A 21,904-nucleotide genomic window follows, 5' to 3' on the forward strand; every position below is an offset into this window, starting at 1 on the left:
AAAATAAAGCACAGGAATAAATCTCCACAATATGGGATAAAGAATAGAAGCTCATAGATCTACTGAAAAATAACAAGAGATTCACGTGTTTGGCTAAGAGCAATGGAGTATTTTTTTAATCTCTGTAAGTAGGCTGTAAGATTGGGGATCACTGTGAGTTTGAGGTTAGCTGGATCTACACAGTGAGTTCTAGGCAAGACATGCTTACATAGAGTGAATTGATGTCAAAAGAAAAAAATCATCAATTGGATTTTTCCAATTTGAAAACTTTTATAATCAAAAAACATTATCAAAGAATCAAAAATTGCCCCAGGTGTGGTGCTCCATGCTACAATTCCAATATTGGGGTGATGTAGGCAGAAAGATCAAAAATTCAGGGTATTCAAGATACAATCCACAGACCACATGAAGCTAAAGAAGTTGGAAGATGAAAGAGTGGATGCTTCAGTCCTTCTTAGAAGGGAGAATGAAATATTCACAGGAGAAAATACAGAGACAAAGTGTGGAACAGAGACTGGGGGAAAGGTCATCAAGAGATGGCCACACCCAGGGATTCATGCCATATACTGTCACCAAACCCAGACAATATTGTGGATGCCAAGAAGTGCATGCTGACAGGAGCCTGGTATAAGGTGACAAATACAGAGGCGAATGCTCGAAGCCAACCATTGAACTAAGAACAGGTCCCCAATAGAGGAATTAGAGAAAGGACTGAAGGAACTGGATGGGTATTCAATCCCATAGAAAGAACAATAATATCAACCAACCAGACCCCTCAGAGCTCCCAGAGACTAAACAACCAACCAAAGAGTACACATGGAGGGACCCATGGCTCCAGTCACATATGTAGCAGAGGATGGTCTTATTGAGCATCAATGAGAGGAGAGGCCCTTTGCCCTGTGAAGGTTCAATGACACTGTGTAGGGGAAAGCCAGGGTGGGGAGATGGGGGAGGATAGGTATGTAGGTGGGTGAACCCTCTCATAGAGTCAGGGGAGAGGGGAAGGAATAGGGGGACTCCAGAGGGGAAATCGGAAAAGGGGATAACATTTGAAATGTAAGTAAAGAAAATATCCAATTTATAAAAAGAAATGTAAATACATAAAATGCTCAATAAAAACATTAATGGCAAAGGGTTAATTTGAAAATTTTGAAATGCAAAAGAAAGACACTGTACTCTCTTTAATAGTGAATACTCTAAGTCAAGCTCCCCAGGATGCTGGCTCACCAGTCCACCCTACCATGTCCCATCACCTTGAGAAATGCCCTCTTGATATCTTTGTTTCTCAGACTGTAGACCACAGGGTTGAGCAAGGCTGTGAAGACATTGTAAAAGAGTGAGATCTGCTTGTCTCGCTCAGGAGAGTAGCTGGAGCTGGGCCTCATGTAGATGTAAGTGGCTGGAGCATAGAAGAAAGTGACCACAGTCAGGTGGGAGGCACAGGTAGAGAAAGCCTTGCAGCGGCCCTGGGTGGAGTTGATCTTGAGAATTGCCTTGGCAATGCGAATGTAGGAGGCCACAATGAGGGAGATTGGAGTAACGACCACAAAGACACTCAATACAAAGTCCACCATCTCAATGAGGTGGGTGTCCATGCAAGCCAGGCTCCGCACTGAAGGACCTTCACAGAAGTAGTGGTTGACCCTGTTGGGCCCACAATAGGGCAGACTCATGGTGAAGAAAGTATGCAGCAAAGAGGAAGAGAAACCACAGATCCATGACCCTGCTGCCATCCGTATGCACAGGCCCCAGCTGAGGATGACAGTATAGCGCAGTGGATAGCAAATGGCCACATACCGGTCATAAGCCATGACAACAAAGAAGGTGCACTCAGTTATACCCAGGGCCCCAAACACATACATCTGCACCCAGCAGCCAGCAAAGGAGATGGTCTGAGAGTGAGCAAGAAGATGCACCAACATCTGGGGCACGGTGGTGGTGACATAGCTCATATCCAACAGGGAGAGGGTACAGAGGAAGAAGTACATGGGCGTGTGCAGCTGTGTGTCCAGGCAGACCAGCATGATGATGAGCCCGTTGCCCAGGACTGAGCTCAGGTAGATGAGAAGGAAGACAATGAAGAGGATGCTGTTTGTCATGGGGTCACTGGAGAAGCCGATCAGGATGAACTCAGAAACCCAACTTTGGTTGTGCACCGGAATCATCCACATGGTGGAGGCTGTAAGAGAATCCATTATTCTCTGTGTGTCACCTGACACATGTCAGAAGTAAAGACAGAAAACAGAGATCCAGGCTAAGGAGATGGCTAAGAGGGGACCAGACAGCTCAAAGCTGTGTCCAACTCCAGTTCCAAGAGATCTGCTCTCATCTCCACAGGCCAGACATACACACATGTGCACAAACATGCACGTAGGCAAAATCCATATACATAAAATAAAAAGTAATGTTTCTGATGGTAAAAAAAAGGAAGAAGAAAGACTGGAATGTGGGTTCTGAGCTCAGTGGTCAGCTCCTTGCACTCTTCTCTAGTTACTGAACCTCCCAAAGCCTCATTCTCTTCATCCATCTACTAAGACTGATGACAGTCATGTCTCAGGGTTATGATGGCTATCTAAACCATCTCACATAATTCCTGGAAACAAGACATAACACAGGACAGGTCACATGTTGTTACAAACTCTCAATGCATCTCTGGGAAGACAGAGACAGGAAGTCCCCACAGCAAGAGAGAGAAGCTCCACTCACTGAAATGATGAGCACTCGAGTCAACTGAGAGACCCTGCCTCTGTGAATAAGATGGAGAACAACTGAGTAAGGTTTGCATATCAGTCTCTGGACACACACACACACACACACACACACACACACACAAACAGGAAGAAAAACAGACAGGCAGGAAGGCAAACAGACAGACAGACCGACAGACAGACAGAGGCATGGACACCACTGACATGAGAAAAATCTAGTAGAGAAATAGATGAAAAAGGCAGAAATGAACCCCAGACCCGTGCACATAAGGTTAAATGAACAAGGATAGAATCGCATGTGTGCATCAGGGACACTGTGACGTGCGTGTGTGCACTGCACTGGGGACACTTTGTCTCTGTTAGGAAAATGCCCACCTCTCTCTGCACACAAACGTCCATTGCAGGTACACTGTGGATTCAAGGGATAAATCTAAAGCAATTAAAATTTTTAGAATCAATCCTTATAAATATCTTTTGGGGGTAAGCAAAGATTTTCTTAAAGGAACACAAAGAAGTACTTTCCATGGAGGGGAAAAGTATTGGTAAGCCAGAAAACCAAAAAAGAAGTACGCAAAGTATTTATACGCAGACTCAGAAAAGCACAAACATAACATCAGACACTCCAGGAGAGCAGAGGACACTACTGAAGGCATCTCATGGAGGCAGCTGTCTCTTAAGCACTCATGAAGGGTAAGAGGTTCTCACACCATCACTCCTCTGGACATTGCAGAAGAAAACCACAGAGCCACGCCCACCTCTGCTTCTCAGTCTCACATCCCCACACACCTACCAGCAGGGCTGCAGTGACACAGATCTAGTACTAACCAGTGTGACTAGATCCAATGAGGAAGAAAATTTTAAAAAGCTCCTTACTGTGTGCTTGGCTGTGCTCCCTAAGACTGAACACATTCAATGCGTTGCCCAGCAATACAAATATTGGGTATAATTCTGAAACGAGATGCAAGCACATAGACACATACAAGTATACGCTCAAGGAAAGACTGTAGAGGAAATTTCCAAACACTACTCTAAAGAGTCTGAACCAAGGTTCCACTCATAAGCTAATGAGCAAGACAGTGGTTGAGGCAGGAATTGCTTTTGATGGGAGTAGAACCATGAAAGATACTTGAAGCCCTCCTAGTCTTCACTTTCCCCATCCCCTCTCCTGACCAGTCACTGCTCATTGCCCTCACAGCCAACCTTTCCTTCACAGCATACCAGAAGCCCATGATCTCTCCTGACATTTTTTTTAATCAGAGTCTCCATACACTTATTGTCTCTAAGTATTTCTCCTTCAATACTATCTTTTTGTTTGTTAGTTTTGAGACAGGGCTGTTCTGTGTAGCTTTGGATGTCCTGGAACTTACTCTATTGACTAGGCTGGCCTGCCTCTGCCTCCAGAATGCAAAGATTAAAGGTGTGCACCACCACCTCCTGGCTTTTATTTTTAATTTTTAAAATTATTTTTAGAAATATACTTTGATCTTTTCCTTTCCCTTCCCCTTGCTTCAAGTTTTTTTCGCCTCTCATTCTCACTTTTAATACAAAACACAACAAAGGAGGAAAGTAGAAAAGACAAACTGAAAGAAATAAAATCTTTAAAAAAAAAAAAAGTTACAAAACCAAAACCAACATGGAGTCAGTTTTGTTTTGGACAAGTACTCCTGGGCATGTGGCCCGCCCCACCCTGCCCTGCCCTGCCCTGCCCTGCAGTGTGACCACATATGTTCAGTGATATTTTAGTGGAGAAGTCTGATCTCCGCTTTACCTAGTACATATTAGTCACAAATAGGTTCCTGTTTAGGGGCGGGACTCTATGTCCACTTTCCCTTCTCAGTAATAGGCATGTGTCTGTGTCAACGTGTTCTTCATGTGACTGCTCCAGGGGTTTTTCAAAATTTCACTGTCCTATCTGGCCCCTGTTAAAAGCCTGTTAAGAGCTCTGAAACTCCATCATTTGAGGCAGACACACTGCTCATTCCTAACCTGCCTGCTCTGTGAAGGCTAAGCCTCAGTACGAGCTGTCTCCTCCACCTCCCATCTCCATGCTCAAATCTCCACGGAAGCACTCTCTGTGTCCTGTACACACCTGCCTCTCGCCCACCTTGGGACACTTGCCTAGCTTCTCAGCCTTAGGAGGGGACCGCCACCTGCACTGTCGCCCACACTGTGACCACAGCAGGACACATATAAGCCAGGAAGCACTCCCTGCTACCACCTCCTAGACCTAACCCAGGTAGGATACATTCTGCATTTATTGGTCATTGGCCGGCTACAATCTGAAAAGTTCTAGAGGGAACTGATAACAATTTTGACGTCTAATGCCTTGGACAAACCCCTTCTCTTGTCCTGTTATCTGAATTCCCACATGACTGAGAAAAAAAATTAACAATGATAGAATACGTCGATATGGATGATTTCCTAACCTTTGCAATAATAATGACTAATATTTATTGAGTCATTTGCATAACCAGCCATTGTTCTTGTTCCCACAACTTTAGCTTAACAGCACAACAATTCACTGAAGGAAATGTTATTACCTGTATGTTATAGATGAAAACGTAAGGACTGGAGAAGAGTGGTTTGTCCCAGATTACAAGCTAGAAGTGGGAGTTTGGAGCATCTGGCCTCAGAGCCTGGCTCTCAGTCACTACCTTCTCTGCTCTGGCACACAGGCTCTCAAGTGGGAGATGAAGCTTTTGTGCTTTGTTTTCACGCTACCTAGATGAGCTCATTGAGATTCTGCACAGATCAGAATTCCTAGGACAGAGCTGGACAGCTACCCACAGAGCAGCTCTCCTGGTGAGATTCCCCTCGTGTCTGAGTGTGAAAGGAGCCAGTGTGTAGAGAACGTAGAAAGGTCCAATGAAAGAGGTTTTGAGGTGTGTTTTCTGTGACACAGGCAAGGATAGGAGAGCTCTGGGATGCTTGAGATGTATGTACCATGGACCTTAAGATGGGTGTCCTTGCTACTTCTCTTCTCCAGTCCCACAGAGGCTTGGAACCCACCCACAAACCAAACACCAGTGACCATCTCACCACTCGTAGATCCAAGGAATGTGTCTCTGAATGGCTGTCTCTTCCTCTTAGGGAAAAAAAGCTAGAGGGGGAACCCCTAAAGCAACTGAGAAAAGAGGGTCAAGATTCTAGGCAGTCTAGTGTCCAGGAAAATACCAAGTGCCATGGAGTTTGAAGGCTAAGTCTTTTGATTCCTCTACAAGGAGCAGGCAGCCCTGGCACCTGAGGATGGTGTCTATAAAATCCTGACTAACAAAGGCAAGCTCAGACATCTTCACCTCTTCCCAGTGGGACCAGCAGCTGAGGTTTTATGACCCTGCCTCCTCTTTTAGCTTTCCCAGGAGAGCACAGACAGGCTCACTTCTGTTCCCAGTAGGGATGCTGGGATGAATCCCAGGATGCTGTCAACAAGAGCACTACAAGTGAGGCCCTGGGGACAAGGCAGGAGGAAACAGCCCACAGGTGAGGGGATGGGGACCTGTTCCCTTTTCTGGATTGACTGGGGAATAAGAGCAGCTCAGAGAACAGGAGATGGAACCTGGTCTCCTGTTACACAGGTCATTGTGAACTTGTGATCAAGTTCTCATTGTGATTCCTTTTACCATCCAAACCCTGAGCCCAGACAAGCAGTAATGAGACCATGTTTGCTCACACTTCCTCTACCTTTGGGCAAACCAAAGTCCTCCCTTCCCTACTATACAACGGATCTAGTTACTCAGATACCCTGGTGCCAATGAAGAGGAAATAACAATGGGGACTAGAAAGGCAGCTGTGAGGGCTTTTTTTTTTTAAGTTTTTCTGTTCTTGCAGAAGACTTAGAAGACTTAGTCTGGATCCCAGCACACAGGGCAGCTTACAACTATCCGTCTTCAGTTCTAAAGGACCATGTACCATCTTCTGACTCCCCAGGGATGAGGAATGCATGCATACATGCAGGCGAAATGTTCATACACATAACCAAAAAAATAGTCAACCATATCATACCAACATAGAAGTCAGCTGAGGCATCCTGATGCCAGCAGGCTGAGAAAAATTCCCAGGGGTTCCATACTCTTGGATACAAATAAGAAATGGGGACCAAATACATCAAGCTCCAGAGCTGCTATTCTACCTTGGTTTCATTTCCTGTAGAATTCCAACAGTACCCTCCTCCCTTCTAGGCTTGCTAGATTAAAATGTGATGATGTGCTTGCTGCACCTGCCACAAGTACTGGCCTTTGCTCCATGACCTTTCATCTCCATCCCAGCCTTCTGTCTGAGTCTTGGTTTCCTAAAAGTATCCAGAAAGGAGAAGACTGGACTCTAGGTCCTTTCTGGTTAGGGTAATCGACTGATAAAGTTTAGAATTCCTGTGAGCTGATCCTTAAACCAGATACTAAGAGTTAATTATAAAAAGGCAATTAAATCAATTGTATTGGAAACAGAGACAGGGTGTCTAAGAATGTACTTCAGCTGGATAGCACCTGAGTGAACAAAATGCTTGAGTCTGGAGTTTGATTCATCCCATTGAAAAAGAGAAAAGCAACAGATTCTCCAAAACTCTTCACACCCTGATGGTTGACTACATTTTCCTGTGGTCCGTGTTCAGGCAGTTGATTAGCATGGTGCATTTGCTGGTTGAAATACTGTGTAGTGGTATGTAATCTCCACTGTTGTTCAGTGGCACGTTGGCAACCGTGAGGTTGGCCATGATGGGTGTATTTACATCTCAGTAATTGGCAGTCATCACTAATGTGAACTGCCTTGGCCTCAGCCCTGGCCCCTGCAGTGCTGATGCTAAGCATGTTCCACAGTCCTGAGCCAAACTCCTCTCACTAGTGCTGATGACCCCCATTAGCTCTGGAGAGGCAGGTGAGTTCAGGCAGAGTCTTCCCCGCAGGATCAATGAGGAGACAGAGGTTCAAGGAGAACCAGACAGAACTGATTGAGTGTTGCAAGTAGAGTGAAACAGCCATCCTGGCTCTGTTGGTTTTAGTAATGAAGATTTTATCATAGGGAGAGGCGAGAGAGGAGGGAGAGGGAGGAATGGAGGGAGGGAGGGAGGGAGGGAGGGAGGGAGACAGAGAGAGAGAGAGAGAGAGAGAGAGAGAGAGAGAGAGAGAGAGAGAATGGCTGGAAAGCAGTCACATGATGGGGATGGGACTTAGAAAAAGTGATCTGGCAAAAGAGAAAAAAAGAAAAGTGAGGTGGGAGATGCTACACCTTTCCCAATGAGGACTCAAAAAAGTAGGCAACATGACACAACCTCATGGCTGCTCTCAGGGACTACACACCCTGGTTTTTTGTTTTGTTTTGTTTTTCCTGCCTTGCCATTTATTTTAAACAAGAGCTTCTGAGTGGGAAGATAGTGCTTCTATAATTCTTACATTAGCTATGTTCTTCTTTGACAAGCCCACCTGTTAAGTTTTGAGAGGTAGGCAAAGGCATTAGCCCGCTGTATACATTTTCTCTTGGGGAGTGGGTAGCACGACAAGCTCTTAAATCAGGCAATGATCAAAACATCTATAAAATTGTAAGAGAATAAATAAACACTTTCTTTAAACTTAACTTCCCATGGTTCTACTTATAACTGATCAAAGAAGATAGTAACAATATTGATTAATTGGAATCCAACTGTGCTGACAGGAACCACGGGCTCTGCTGAGTCCCTGGGCCATCAGCACAAAGCTGCACTCTCCTCGATATGTGTGATGGCACTGATCTAGATAAGTCTACTCACAATAAATTAATCTATACTTTAAAACACCCATAAAGGCAGTCCTCAAACTTGGTAGGACATAGGATTTTGGCTTTTTACAAAGAAAGCATTATCTCAAAGAATTCTGAAGACACGATCAAGTTGTGAACACCAGAGTATTTTTAGTCATTCATAATTTAAACACCAGTTGTCTTTTTTTCCCCAGAAAGTGATAACAGCTTCAGAAGTATAAAAATTCTTGTCGGCCAGGCTGCTGCTAGCGGCTTGCCAGGATGGTCCTGCTTGCTCCAAGCCCTTCTGTTGTTCACGTCCATCCTTCTATCTTTCCTTTTTAGGAAAGGAGGCCCTCATAGGGGGTAAAGGAGCTTCCAGCTGTCTCCCAAGGGATGAAAGCAACCTCCTCCAGATGGGGCCACTTCCTCTAAACATAATTCCTGTCATCAGCCAAAACACACGATGATCGTCTTCCAGGGGCGATTCCAAATTCATGTCAAAGGTAACTCCCATCAGTCCAAGCGTGAAAGGGAGAAGGTTCCCGTGGTCGGCTGGAGATTTAACCTCATCATCACATTGCGAGGGCTGTCTAGATTGATGAAGATGATGCTCTGTGAATCGTCAGTCAGGACCCGAAGCTCCCGAGGCTCCTTGGAGAGGTCCTCCCGCTACATCTCCTCTGCGTGGTCAACCTCAGTGCTGCTCTTCTCTAAGTCATGTGGGTCGCTCCACTCGGTTAGATAGAGTTCTTCCGGCACCTCCTCCTCATCCGAGAGCTCCATAATCGACTCTGAAATTTTTCATGTCTGTTTCTAACTCAGAGAGACTTTTGCCGTTTTGGAGTAGGACATGCAGTTTGCTTCTGTCGTCAGCAGAGTGCTTGGGATCCATGAATGCATGCATGAATGCATGGAGGGCCTCAAGGATCAGTGGCTGCAGGATGCTTAGTTTCCCTGAAGGGTGTCAATCTAGATAACACCATGGCCCAAGACTGCAGGAGCGCTTCAATAGCTCTGAACTCAAACAGGAATGGGTGGTGACCTTCCCCAGCCAGCTGTGATGGCGGTTACCGGAACAGCTAGTGCTCCGAGTTTAAATTCCGATAATCTAGTATCAGAAGGCACCCTGGAGTTATCACAGCCTTTAAATGCTCCATCCTCGTGATGATCCTGTTGTTTCTGGTAGCGATGCTCATCATGTGCTGAAACTGCCCGTCTCTGGCCTGGAGTGCTAACTCACGGTGTAATTCAGTTTTCTTCCTCTCAAAAGAGGTAACGCGTCCTTCTTTGTCAAACGTTGTCACAGCAAACACCCGGGTCATGCTAGCTAAAGTAGCTTGAGAGGCATCAGAGGTTCTAAACCGCTGCACATCACCTGCAGCACTGGGTGTGCTCGGCGCTGTCTGACTCCTGGAGGCAGAGCAGTCGCACGGCCACAGCAGGCAGTGAGTGAGGCTCAGGCACACAGCCGCCATACACAGGGCCCTCCGGGACTGCTCGGCGCAGGGCAGCAGCCTGGGCAGGCAGGGCAGGCATTTCATGGCACCCGGGCAGCCAGAAAGCAGCAACAAGATGCTGGCCCGGTATGCCATAATTCAGGTAGATCAGCGCACTGCGCCAACTGCGACACACCCTGGTTTTTTTTTTTTCTTTTTGTTTTTTTGTTTGTTTTTTAAATGACTGCAACACCAAGAGAGTGTCAATGTGGCCCTATCTGCCCATTTCTCAGATAATGAGCAATGACCCGGAAGACATGAGCAATTTGGCAAAGGTCACCCAGCTCGAAAGTGGTAGAACCAACTGCAGGGCCTGGGCCCATGGTCTCTTGGGAGAGACTGACTCTGCCATGTCTATCACATGTCTAATTGTGTGAGTTCAAGCTAATGCTGGGCTGTAACCAAAACCCCTCCTGAGGCTCAGAGCTGGGCCTGACCCACAGTGGTTATAAGACTACACCGAGGTCAGCGTGAAGGACAAGTCCAACTCTAGGGATTTCAGTCTGCACCAGGGGGACCCACAGGTATTAAGGAGAAGATGGTGAGCTTGGAGGAAGAAGAAGCCAGTAGATTCACAGCTCTTACAACCAGGGACTCCCTAATTGGCCCCAGCTGACAATGCCTCATTAGTGGACCGTGTGAGAATTGGCTCATTTGCTAAGATGAGTACTTCACAAACTTTTCTGGGTTACTGTCTGGAGGAAAAAGCAAAGAGGAATGGCAGGAGTTTGCTGTGCTGTTAGTAACCACTGAGAGCATTAGCATGGTCCCTTGGGTAAGCCTTAGAGTCTCCATCTCCACGGTGATAGACACTGAGCCATTGCTATAGCAAAGCCTAGGACAGTTGCTGATGCTGCTTTAGGACATTTTGCTGTTCTCTGAGTCAGGAAGGGCCAACACATCCAGCTGCTTATTCTTTTAGAGCCATAGAAACTAAGCCTAGATATAAATCCTCCAAATGAAAATGATTATCAAACAGGTGGACTCGTGTGGGAGCCTGGATTCTTCTTGTGTGGCCCCCAAGCTGTGGGCCCTGTCCATCAGCTTCGTTCTCTGGGGCTTTGAAGGGCTGTTTGTCTTGCTCTCCAACTTAATTCACCCACCACAGTATCTTCCTGCATAGGTTATTAACATCCAGAGTCCCGTGTTGTATTTTCAAAGGTATGTGGGAGAACAGAGGGACACAGAGACCTGGAAAACAGAAGGATGTTGATCAGCATGCAAATGATGTCAGCAGTGTGCAAATGATGTCAGCAGTGTGCAAATGATGTCAACAGCATGCAAATGATGTCAGCAGCATGCAAATGATGTCACCAGAAACAACAAATGGTATGTAAGGATGATGGTGATGATCATATTAGCAACAGTATCCAAGAATGTTACTTTTTTGTCAGGATTTACTTAAAATAACTCATTTCACAGCCAGAACATCCCTATGAAATGTAGTGTTAGCTTGATTTCCAGGTCAGGAAACTGAACTGTACAGTTAGTACCACACCAGTGACTACAACGGGACTTTGCATATTAAGATGTTACAACAGGACCCAAATTCCATGGGGAAGAGAGCTGAACAACCAGAAGTGCAGACATCCTGAGACCACAGGACAGACTGCACTTCTGCACACTTCTGCCAACATCCCTGGTCCAAGGGGAAACTGCACAGTGCCTCTGGACACAGGGATATAGGAACAGTCAGCCACCGGTACCTGTGGATCTTGTCTGCCCCAGGATGGAATTGAACTGGCCAAACATCTCCCTGCACCCAAATCCCATGGGGGAGAGAGCTGGACCCTCAGAAGTGTGGACACTCCTGAGAAGCCAGAGGAGACTACCCTCTGCCCACATTCCAGACCTGAGAGGGATTTGCCTAGTGCCAAATGAGCCCCCTGGGTACAAGGATCTAGGAGCAATCAGGAACAGGGCCCTTCTGATTCCTGGCCATGCCTAGAGCTGGAAGACAGTCACCAGGTGCACCTACACACCTAAACCATAGCACCTGCTCTCAGGAAAGGCTGAAAGAAGACAGGAAAACAGTTCTACAGAAGTGCTGAGACAGAGGCCTACAGCAGGGTCAAGTCACTCCCAGAAACAGCAAGACAAGCAAACACCAGAGACAACCTAAGGGCTAGAGGAAAGCGCAGGAACCAAAGCACAGAAACCAAGAATCCTTGGCATCATCAGAGCCCAGTTCTCCCACCAAAGAAAATACTGGATATCCCAACACACCAGAAAAGCAAGATTTAGATTTAAAATCACACTTTTTGATAATGATGGAGGACTTTAAGAAGGACATAAAGAACTCCCTTAAAGAAATGCAGGAAAACACAAGTAAACAAGTAGAAACTCTAGAGAGTTAGACAGAAAAATTTGCAAATTCATCTGGAATAACAAAAAATCCAGGATAGCTAAAACTATCCTCAACAATAAAAGGACTTCTGGGGGAATCACTATCCCTGATCTCAAGCAGTATTACAGAGCAATGGTGATAAAAACTGCATGGTATTGGTACAGAGACAGACAGATAGACCAGTGGAATAGAATTGAAGACTCAGAAATGAACCGACACACCTATGGTCACTTGATTTTTGACAAAGGAGCTAAAACCATCCAATGGAAAAAAGACAGCATTTTCAGCAAATGGTGGTGGTTCAACTGGAGGTCAGCATGTAGAAGAATGCAGATCGATTCATGCTTATCACCCTGTAAAAAGCTTAAGTCCAAATGGATCAAGGACCTCCACATCAAACCAGATACACTCAAACTAGTAGAAGAAAAAGTGGGGAAGAATCTCAAACACATGGGCACTGGAGAAAATTTCCTGAACAAAACACCAATGGCTTATGCTCTAAGATCAAGAATCGACAAATAGGGTCTCATAAAACTGCAAAGCTTCTGTAAGGCAAAGGACACTGTGGTTAGGACAAAACGGCAACCAACAGATTGGGAAAAGATCTTTACCAATCCTACAACAGATAGAGGCCTTATATCCAAAATATACGAAGAACTCAAGAAGTTAGACTGCAGGGAGACAAATAACCCTATTAAAAAATGGGGTTCAGGGGCTGGGGATTTAGCTCAGTGGTAGAGCGCTTGCCTAGCAAGCGCAAGGCCCTGGGTTCGGTCCCCAGCTCCGAAAAAAAAAAATGGGGTTCAGAGCCAAACAAAGAATTCACAGCTGAGGAATGCCGAATGGCTGAGAAACACCTAAAGAAATGTTCAACATCTTTAGTCATAAGGGAAATGCAAATCAAAACAACCCTGAGATTTCACCTCACACCAGTCAGAATGGCTAAGATCAAAAATTCAGGTGACAGCAAATGCTGGTGAGGATGTGGAGAAAGAGGAACACTCCTCCATTGTTGGTGGGATTGCAGACTGGTACAACCAGTCTGGAAATCAGTCTGGAGATTCCTCAGAAAATTGGACATTGAACTACCTGAAGACCTAGCTATAACTCTCTTGGGCATATACCCAAAAGATGCCCCAACATATAAAAAAGACATGTGGTCCACTATGTTCATAGCAGCCTTATTTATAATAGCCAGAAGCTGGAAGGAACCCAGATGCCCTTCAACAGAGGAATGGATACAGAAAATGTGGTACATCTACACAATGGAATATTACTCAGCTATCAAAAACAATGACTTTATGAAATTCGTAGGCAAATGGATGGAACTGGAAAATATCATCCTGAGTGAGGTAACCCAATCACAGAAACACACACATGGTATGCACTCATCGATAAGTGGCTATTAGCCCAAATGCTCGAATTACCCTACATGCACAGAACACAGGAAACTCAAGAAGGATGACCAAAATGCGAATGCTTCACTCCTTCTTTAAAAGAGGAACAAGAATACCCTGGGCAGGGAATAGGAAGGCAAAGTTTAGAACAGAGGGAGAAGGAACACCCATTCAGAGCCTGCCCCGCATGTGACCCATACATATACAGCCATCCAATTAGATAAGATGGATGAAGCAAAGTAGTGCAGGCAGACAGGAACCGGATGTAGATCTCTCCTGAGAGACACAGCCAGAATACAGCAAATACATAGGCGAATGCCAGCAGCAAACCACTGAACTGAGAACGGGACCCCCGTTGAAGGAATCTTAGAAAGGACTGAAAGAGCTTGAAGGGGCTTGAGACCCCTATGAACAACACTGCCAACCAACCAGAGCTTCCAGGACTAAGCCACTACCTAAAGACTATACATGGACTGACCCTGGGCTCTGACCTCATAGGTAGCAATGAATAGCCTAGTAAGGGCACCAGGGGAAGAGGAAGCCCTTGTTCCTGCCAAGACTGAAACCCCAGTGAACGAGATTGTTGAGGAGAGGAAGGTAATAGGGGGAGGATGGGGAGGGGAACACCCATAAAGAAGGGGAGGGGCAGAGGTTAGGGAGATGTTGGCCCGGAAACCGGAAAGGGGAATAACAATCAAAATGTAAATAAGTAATACTCAAGTTAACAAAGATAAAAAAAAAAAGACATCCAGGACACGTTTTATAGGACAAATTCTTCCTTCTGCTCCACGAAAAGCTTATCTTACAGAATGTTCATGTTGCTAACTCATGTTGTTATCTTTTTGTGAACTTATAAGCTACAGGAAACCCACTCAGACCTACCTCTCATGGACCAAATAGACTCCATCCAGGTAAGTTCATCTGCCTAAAGTTCCCACTTACTACCTATACCAAAGGGTGGCATTCCTCTGCGTTTCAAATGTACATCTAAGAAAAAAATGTTTTCTTTTTCTCCCAAATGTGCTTAATCTTATTCTCTACCTATAATAAATATATATGTGTGTTCCAGCATCTTATCAAGTCCAGGAGCTTGCTACACCCGGGACAGCTCCAGAGAAGTGACCTCCAGATGTTCACTCTCCTCTCACAGACACAGATGCTTCTATTGGAGCTGTTCCTTCTGACCTGTCCTCAGATGGTTCCACAGACTCTGGACAACAAGGAAACAGCCAACTCTAAGACTGGACAAACATCCCATACCCACATTTCTAGGTTCCCTAGAGACATGTTGCCCCAAAGCAAGCAGGAAGTAGTCAGAGATCATGATGACCCTATTCCTGCTCCACAATCACCTCTAATTTCTCTTTTTTTAATTAAACTAAAACAGGGGAATGTTGGTATTCTGTCTAAGCTCTGCCCCCCACAGCTATCTGGGAACAACCAGGTATGCTCTGCCCCACAGTTGCCTGGCAACAGCCAGCTGTGCCTGACTATAGGGTTGCTTGCCCCCTCCTCCTCCTCTTACACACTCTCTCTCTCTCTCTCTCTCTCTCTCTCTCTCTCTCTCTCTCTCATTCACTTCTCTGCTCTCTTCCCCCCTGTCCCTGTCCCTTCTCTCCTCATCCCCCTCTTCCCTCATGGTCAGCCTTTCCTCTCCTCTACTCTTCTTCTCTCATTAAACCTTTCCATATGAAACCATGTTGGCTTATTGTGCTTTGTCCAGATGCAGGCCAAGACTTAACAGAAAACATGTCATCCCAAAGGAAATCATCAAAGAATCAAAAGTTCCCCCAGCCGTGGTGCCCCTTCCTATAATCCCAACATTGGGCAGGTGGAAGCAAGAAGATCAAAAATTCAAGGTTATCTTTATGAATGTGAGAAGTTCCAGGCCACAGAATAAAGTTGAAGGGACTGAGGCCTCTTTAGTGAAAGAATGGTTCAAGTATTGAATCACAGAGGAATTTCCCGATTAGTCATGGAATTCTACTCTGAAGATGACAGGCTGTCCATATCTGCCACCATCAATTAGGGGGAAAAGAACCTGCAGTGGGCAGCCAAAGGTGAGACACACTCTTGGATTATGCAGGCAATGTAGAGCAGATATTGGGAAGTTCTGATGAGAACCAAACTCCTTCTCTTTCATCAGTGCACCATTTCACAGGAGAGGTCACCATGGTTTCCCATAGACCACACTGAACTTCTATGTGAAGTTTCCTCTCTGAGCTATATTGATTCTGTACCACAAACCATCAATATGACAACACATGCTGTGCTACTTAGAATACACTGCCTCAGCCTTCTGCTGCCTATGGTATGGTGCTCTCCAGAGTTGGTGTGTTTTCTGTTGGTTTAAAGGTATGCTGTTCTGTTCTGTGAACTACATGAAGTTACATGATGTACATTACTTGTCTTCTAGGTATAGGAACCAACATATCAGACCATAGCCAAATGAGTTGCATTACTTCTCTATAGACAAATTCTTTCCATCTCCTGTCAGGCCAGACCTTACTACTTGCTTTGGCCAAAAGAATGTATGGGAAGAGAAGCCGGATATCCTTCCCAAGCTGAATCACTGCGAGTTTCTCCACTGTTTCTTTCCTTCTGTTATAGAATGGCAAGTTGGACATAAGGTTCCTCCTACAAGACAAATATGAGAGCGCAGAGAGTCACTCCCAACCTATAGCTACAAACAAGAGCGGATTACCAAGATGTTTGGAATTATACTTCATGAAACCTATCAATCAATAAGCCATAATGGTTTCAGGATGTTTTGTCCCAACTACTAAGTACTACCTTGGTTCAAATGCACAGGTCAGTTTCATAAAATAAAGACACTGTTCTTTTCTTAAATAGTGAATATTAAAACTCCAACGTCCTAGGAACCTGACTCACCAGTCCACCCTACCATGCCCAATCAACCTGAAAAATGCCCTCTTGATATCTTTGTTTCTCAGACTGTAGACCACAGGTTTGAGCAAGGCCGTGAAGACATTGTAAAAGAGTGAGATCTGCTTGTCTCACTCAGGAGAGTAGCTGGAGTTGGGCCTCATGTAGATGTAAGTAGCTGGAGCATAGAAGAATGTGACCACAGTCAGGTGGGAGGCACAGGTAGAGAAAGCCTTGCAGCGGCCCTGGGTGGACTTGATCTTCAGAATTGCCATGGCAATATGAATGTAGGAGGCCACAATTAGTGATATTGGAATAACAATTGCAAAGAAACTCAACACAAAGTCCACCATCTCAAAGAGGTGGGTATCCATGCAAGCCAGGCTCCTCACTGAAGGACCTTCACAGAAGGAGTGGTTGACCCTGTTGGGCCCACAATATGGTAGATTCATGGTGAAGAAAGTATGTAACAGAGAGAAAAAGAAACCACAGACCCAAGTCCCAGCCACCAACCATATACACAGGCCCCAGTTGAGAATGACAATATAGCGCAGTGGATAGCAAATGGCCACATACCGGTCATAAGCCATGACAACAAAGAAAATGCTCTCAGTAATACTCAAAGAACCAAACACATACATCTGCAACCAGCAGCCAGCGAAGGAGATGGTTTGATAGTGAGCAAGAAGATGCACCAACATCTGGGGCACAGTGGTGGTGACATAGCTCATATCCAACAGGGAGAGGGTACAGAGGAAGAAGTACATGGGCGTGTGCAGCTGTGTGTCCAGGCAGACCAGCATGATGATGAGCCCGTTGCCCAGGACTGAGCTCAGGTAGATGAGAAGGAAGACAATGAAGAGGATGCTGTTGGTTGTGGGGTCTCTGGAGAAGCCGATCAGGATGAAGTCAGAAACCCAACTTTCGTTCTGCCCTGGAATCATCCAAAACACAGGGTCTGTAAAAGAATCCCAGCCACATATGTAACGTTCGATACATGGTAGCCCAGAAATATGGCATCTACAGAAGCAGGAAGGTTGGAGTGGTTATTCTGAGCACACTGCTCAGTTTCTGTGCTCTTTCCAAGTTGTTTAACCCCTCAGTGCCTCAGTGAGCTTCATCTATAAAGTGAAGCTGATGACACCGATAGCCTGATATTATTGTGAATATTTAGCATGTCTAACATAACTCTGTATAGACCACATAACACATGGCATGTCCTAGACTGTCTCATACTCTCATTCTACTCCATAGTGTACATTAGTTCCCCACCCACCCAGCAATAGGTGCCTTAGAAGACCTGAAATGGCCATCAACCTTGTAGAGTCTGTGTCCTGTGCATAACTGGCCTCTCCGTACACCATGGAATCCTTTCTACCTGACCAGATAGTGCATCCTGAGGCTTCATCAACAGAGAGAAGTGGAAGGCTCTGAGCTTCAACAAGTCCAGGACAGTCCTTTCACAGTTGCTGCTTTGAGTTTTCCCTCCCTGGTCTTGAGTCCTCCCTCCCCGGTCTCGAAAGCCAGTGGATGTGTCAGGACTGGCAGTATTCACCTCGTCCTCCATGGTCTCACTGGACCAACAGCCAGCATGACAAGTGCCACACTATCTCTTACACACACACACACACACACACACACACACCACACCAGCAACTGTAATCCTGTCACTTCCAGTAGGCTGCCTATAGCTCCCTGTCAGCAGAGCAGCCCTGGCTACACTCCAGGCAACGTTTTCCACATATGGTAGCCACTTCATGCAAACTCTATCAGGTAGTGTCCACTCACAGGCTACACATTCTTTATTTAACGGCCTCTTCATTGAAGCCTGGATCTCTGTCCAGATTACACAGGCTATATAAGATGGTGACACATCTGTCATCCCATCACTTGAGAGGCAGAGGAAGAACAATCAGCAGTTCGTGTGTAGTCTAGGCTACCTAATGAGTTTGAAGCTAGCCTGAGCTATGTGAGGTTCTATATTTAGAAAAATAAGTAAAAGTAGCCATCAGCTATCTTGTTTCTTCTCTTACCAAACCATTTTTAGGCTTTTTGTCTTGGGTAAGCAAAGAAAGAATACAACCGTCTGAATCTTCAGACCCTTCACTGTGCACACTCCTGCAGCCCACAAGTACAGCCTAGTGGTTTTGTTTCCTTTTTCCTTGCCACTTCTGGATTTTTTAGCTTCTCATTGATTCTTTTCCAGTGTACTTTTTATCAGTTAGCAAGTTCTCATATTGTATTCTCCCAGTTCAAATTAGGGTTCTTCTTGTGTCCTTACTGAATGGGGAATGATGCAAATGCCCTATCCGCGGGAATAATTTTGATAAGAAACACAGAAGTTCTTATAGACCTGTAATCTGCCTAACTTCAAAGCACTTTTATCATTTACAAATTGCCAAGGAACAGCTAATAGAGAGTAAGGGAATCGGACAGAGTCTTCGAGTGGTCACAGTTATTAGTGTCGTTGGAGCATGTGAACACAGGGCTTCTCCAGATGTGGAATTCTAAGAAGATGCCGTGTGCATTGAATTTGTGCCAAGCACTATAAAACTTGAAATGCAATCATGAATAAAAAGTATGACCTAAGGCCATAAAATAATTACTTTCTAGCATGCGCGCGCGCGCGCGCGCGCGCGTGTGTGTGTGTGTGTGTGTGTGTGTGTGTGTGTGTCCTCAGGGATGGCCCCAGTGCAATCCATGAAGCCACAACATAGAAGGAGAGTATGCTGTGCAAAGGTGCCAGCATGCAAGTACACACACACAACAAATCAACAAAGAGAACAACAAAACAGACAAATAATTGAAATGCAGGCCCCACACATAGTCAAATGGTTTAGGGTGGAAGGTCACGCTACAGAGCACTGGGTCTAGTGTCTACAAGAAAGGCTACTGTTCAGTGTGGATATTCATGCAGAAAAAGATTTCTTTCTTCCTCACATCCTCCTCTTTCTGCACACACAATAATCAATTCCAGGGCTCCCATATTTTTAGAATCAAAATTAACAACAACAACAACAACAACAACAACAACAACAATAATAATAATAATAATAATAATAATAATAATAATAATGGGCTTTGCCTTATGAGGTAAGCAAAGATTCCTTTAAAAAAAAAAAAAACAGGGCTGGAGAGATGCCTCAGCAGTTAAGAGCACTGACTGCTCTTCCAGAGATCCTGAGTTCAAATCCCAGCAACAATATGGAGGCTCACAACCATCTGTAATGGGATCTGGTGCCCTCTTCTGGTGTGCCTGAGAACAGCTTCAATATACTCATATACATAGAATAAATAAATCTTTTTTAAAAAACAGAATAAAGTACTGTATTTTTTTAAAGGAGAAGTACTCAGCTGTGTGGTGTGGTGCATACCTTTAATCACAGTCCTTTGGAGGAAGAGGCAGGCAAAGCTCTCTGAGTTTGAGGCCAGCTGGACTATACAGTGAGTTCCAGAGAGCCAGGTCTGTATAGAGAAATTCTACCTCTGGAAGAGCAGGAGGGAGGATTAGATAAATGGTTTAGGATAATTGACTGGTCTTCCAGAGGACCCACATGGCAGCTCACAACTGTCTGTTACTCCAGTTCCACAGGATCTGACATTCTCACACAGAAATACAACAAGGTACAAAAATAAGTAAGTAAGTAAGTAAGTAAGTAAGTAAAACTCAAATAATTCCTAGAAAGAATTATTTTTAAAGACTCTTACAAGAAAACACACACTATACATACACACACACACACACACACACACACACACTCACACACTCACACACTCACACACACAAATGCTTCCCAGGGGTGGCTGCCTAAATAAGCAGGGTAACATGTAAGACCACAGCATAAACTCACACTCATTCATTCTGTCATCCCTGAGGCCTCACCACCACTCATGTACCAGAATGATGACAATAGCCCCAGTGCTCTGCTTACTGAAGGCGTCAGTCTCAGGCACAGCTGTCTCCACTCCAAAATCTCCATGCAAATGGAGTATTCTACACATCTCTGTCCCTCTTCCTCCTTAAGGCACTTGCCGAGCGTCACACCATGGAGAGGTGGACCAACACCTGCACAGTGATGACCACCTCTCACCCCTAACCCAGGCAGGAGACATCCTATCCTTGGCTGGATACAATCTGAAGAATCCTAGAAAATTCTTTCCTCCATTTTAACTGAATTCCCAGAGAACTGGGAAAGGATGATGGACAATAAGAGTATGGCTGAGGGGGGATTTGTCCACTCTGCTGTCCAGCAACAATAGCGAGTGATATTTAAAGGGTGATTGGTCCAGGCCAGTAACTGTGTACTAATCTCAGCTCAACCAAAATCAAGTCACTGAAGGAGAGATTTTTTTGTTGTGCCTGTCAGATGAAAATCTAGGACATAAGGAAAGTAAGTGTTATGTTCAAGAATACAGCGACAAGTTTGAGTTTGTGTCGCACAGTCTCAGAGCCTGGCTCTCAGTCCCTGCCTTCTCTGCTCTGGCTCACAGGTTCTGGAGTGGGAGGTGAAGAACACAGCCTTCAGTGTCCTCTGTTGAGCTCATTGAGAGTCTGCTCAGAGCAAAGATCCTAGGACAGAGTGGGATGGCTACCCACAGACTAGCTCTCATGGCGAGAATTCCCTCTTGTCTGAGTTGGGGAGGCTCTGGGGGATTTATTGAAAGGAAACAAAGGGAGAGTGTTTGGTAAATTATAAGTATTCTGGAACTAAGTGCTTTGGGTGAAAGTCTCCTCCCACTGTGTGTGTGTGTGTGTGTGTGTGTGTGTGTGTGTGTGTGAGAGAGAGAGAGAGAGAGAGAGAGAGAGAGAGAGAAGAGACAGAGATGACAGAGACACAAAGAGACAAAAAGAAAGGGAGAAAGAGAGAGGCAGAGACAGACAGAGACAGACAGATAAGCAGGAAGAGACATAGAAAGAGACAGACACAGAGAGTGACTGACTAAGGAATAATTGACTGACTGACTGACTGACTTACTGACTGACTGACACAGATACAGAACAGAGAGTGACAAAGACAGACAGAGAGAGAGAGAGAAAGAGAGAGAGAGAGAGAGAGAGAGAGAGAGAGAGAGAGAGAGGACAATGACTTAGTCACAGCAGTCTCTGTCTTCATTTATAAATTCTACTAAGTCTGGTTGTCCAGACCACAATCCCAGAACTATCCAGGGAAAGACAGCCAGATAATGAGTTCTGAGCAAAAATGGACTACCTGGCAATATTAAAGTCTCAGGAGAAAAACATTAAAACACATTTAAAAATTACAATTACAATTCCAGGACCTAGAGTGTTGTAAATCAGAATCTGTTGCCTCACCTATATAGCAAGACATCCAGGCTAGACCACATAAGATCCATCTCATG

At 45.1% G+C, this 21,904-nt stretch overlaps 1 protein-coding gene and 2 pseudogenes across 1 annotated transcript; all 3 read right to left on the bottom strand.

Annotated features, from left to right (window-relative positions):
* Window positions 1–1,223: 1,223 nt before the first annotated feature.
* On the bottom strand, window positions 1,224–2,171 carry Or10ak7 (olfactory receptor family 10 subfamily AK member 7). Its single transcript, NM_001000413.1, has one exon. It carries the CDS (start codon window positions 2,169–2,171, stop codon window positions 1,224–1,226), a length of 948 nt encoding a protein of 315 aa, NP_001000413.1.
* A 6,509-nt stretch (window positions 2,172–8,680) lies between these two features.
* On the bottom strand, window positions 8,681–10,045 carry Mrs2-ps1 (magnesium transporter MRS2, pseudogene 1; annotated as a pseudogene).
* Window positions 16,546–17,487, bottom strand: Or10ak7d-ps1 (olfactory receptor family 10 subfamily AK member 7D, pseudogene 1; annotated as a pseudogene).

Source organism: Rattus norvegicus, chromosome 5, assembly GCF_036323735.1.
Source record: "Rattus norvegicus strain BN/NHsdMcwi chromosome 5, GRCr8, whole genome shotgun sequence".
NCBI lineage: Eukaryota > Metazoa > Chordata > Mammalia > Rodentia > Muridae > Rattus > Rattus norvegicus.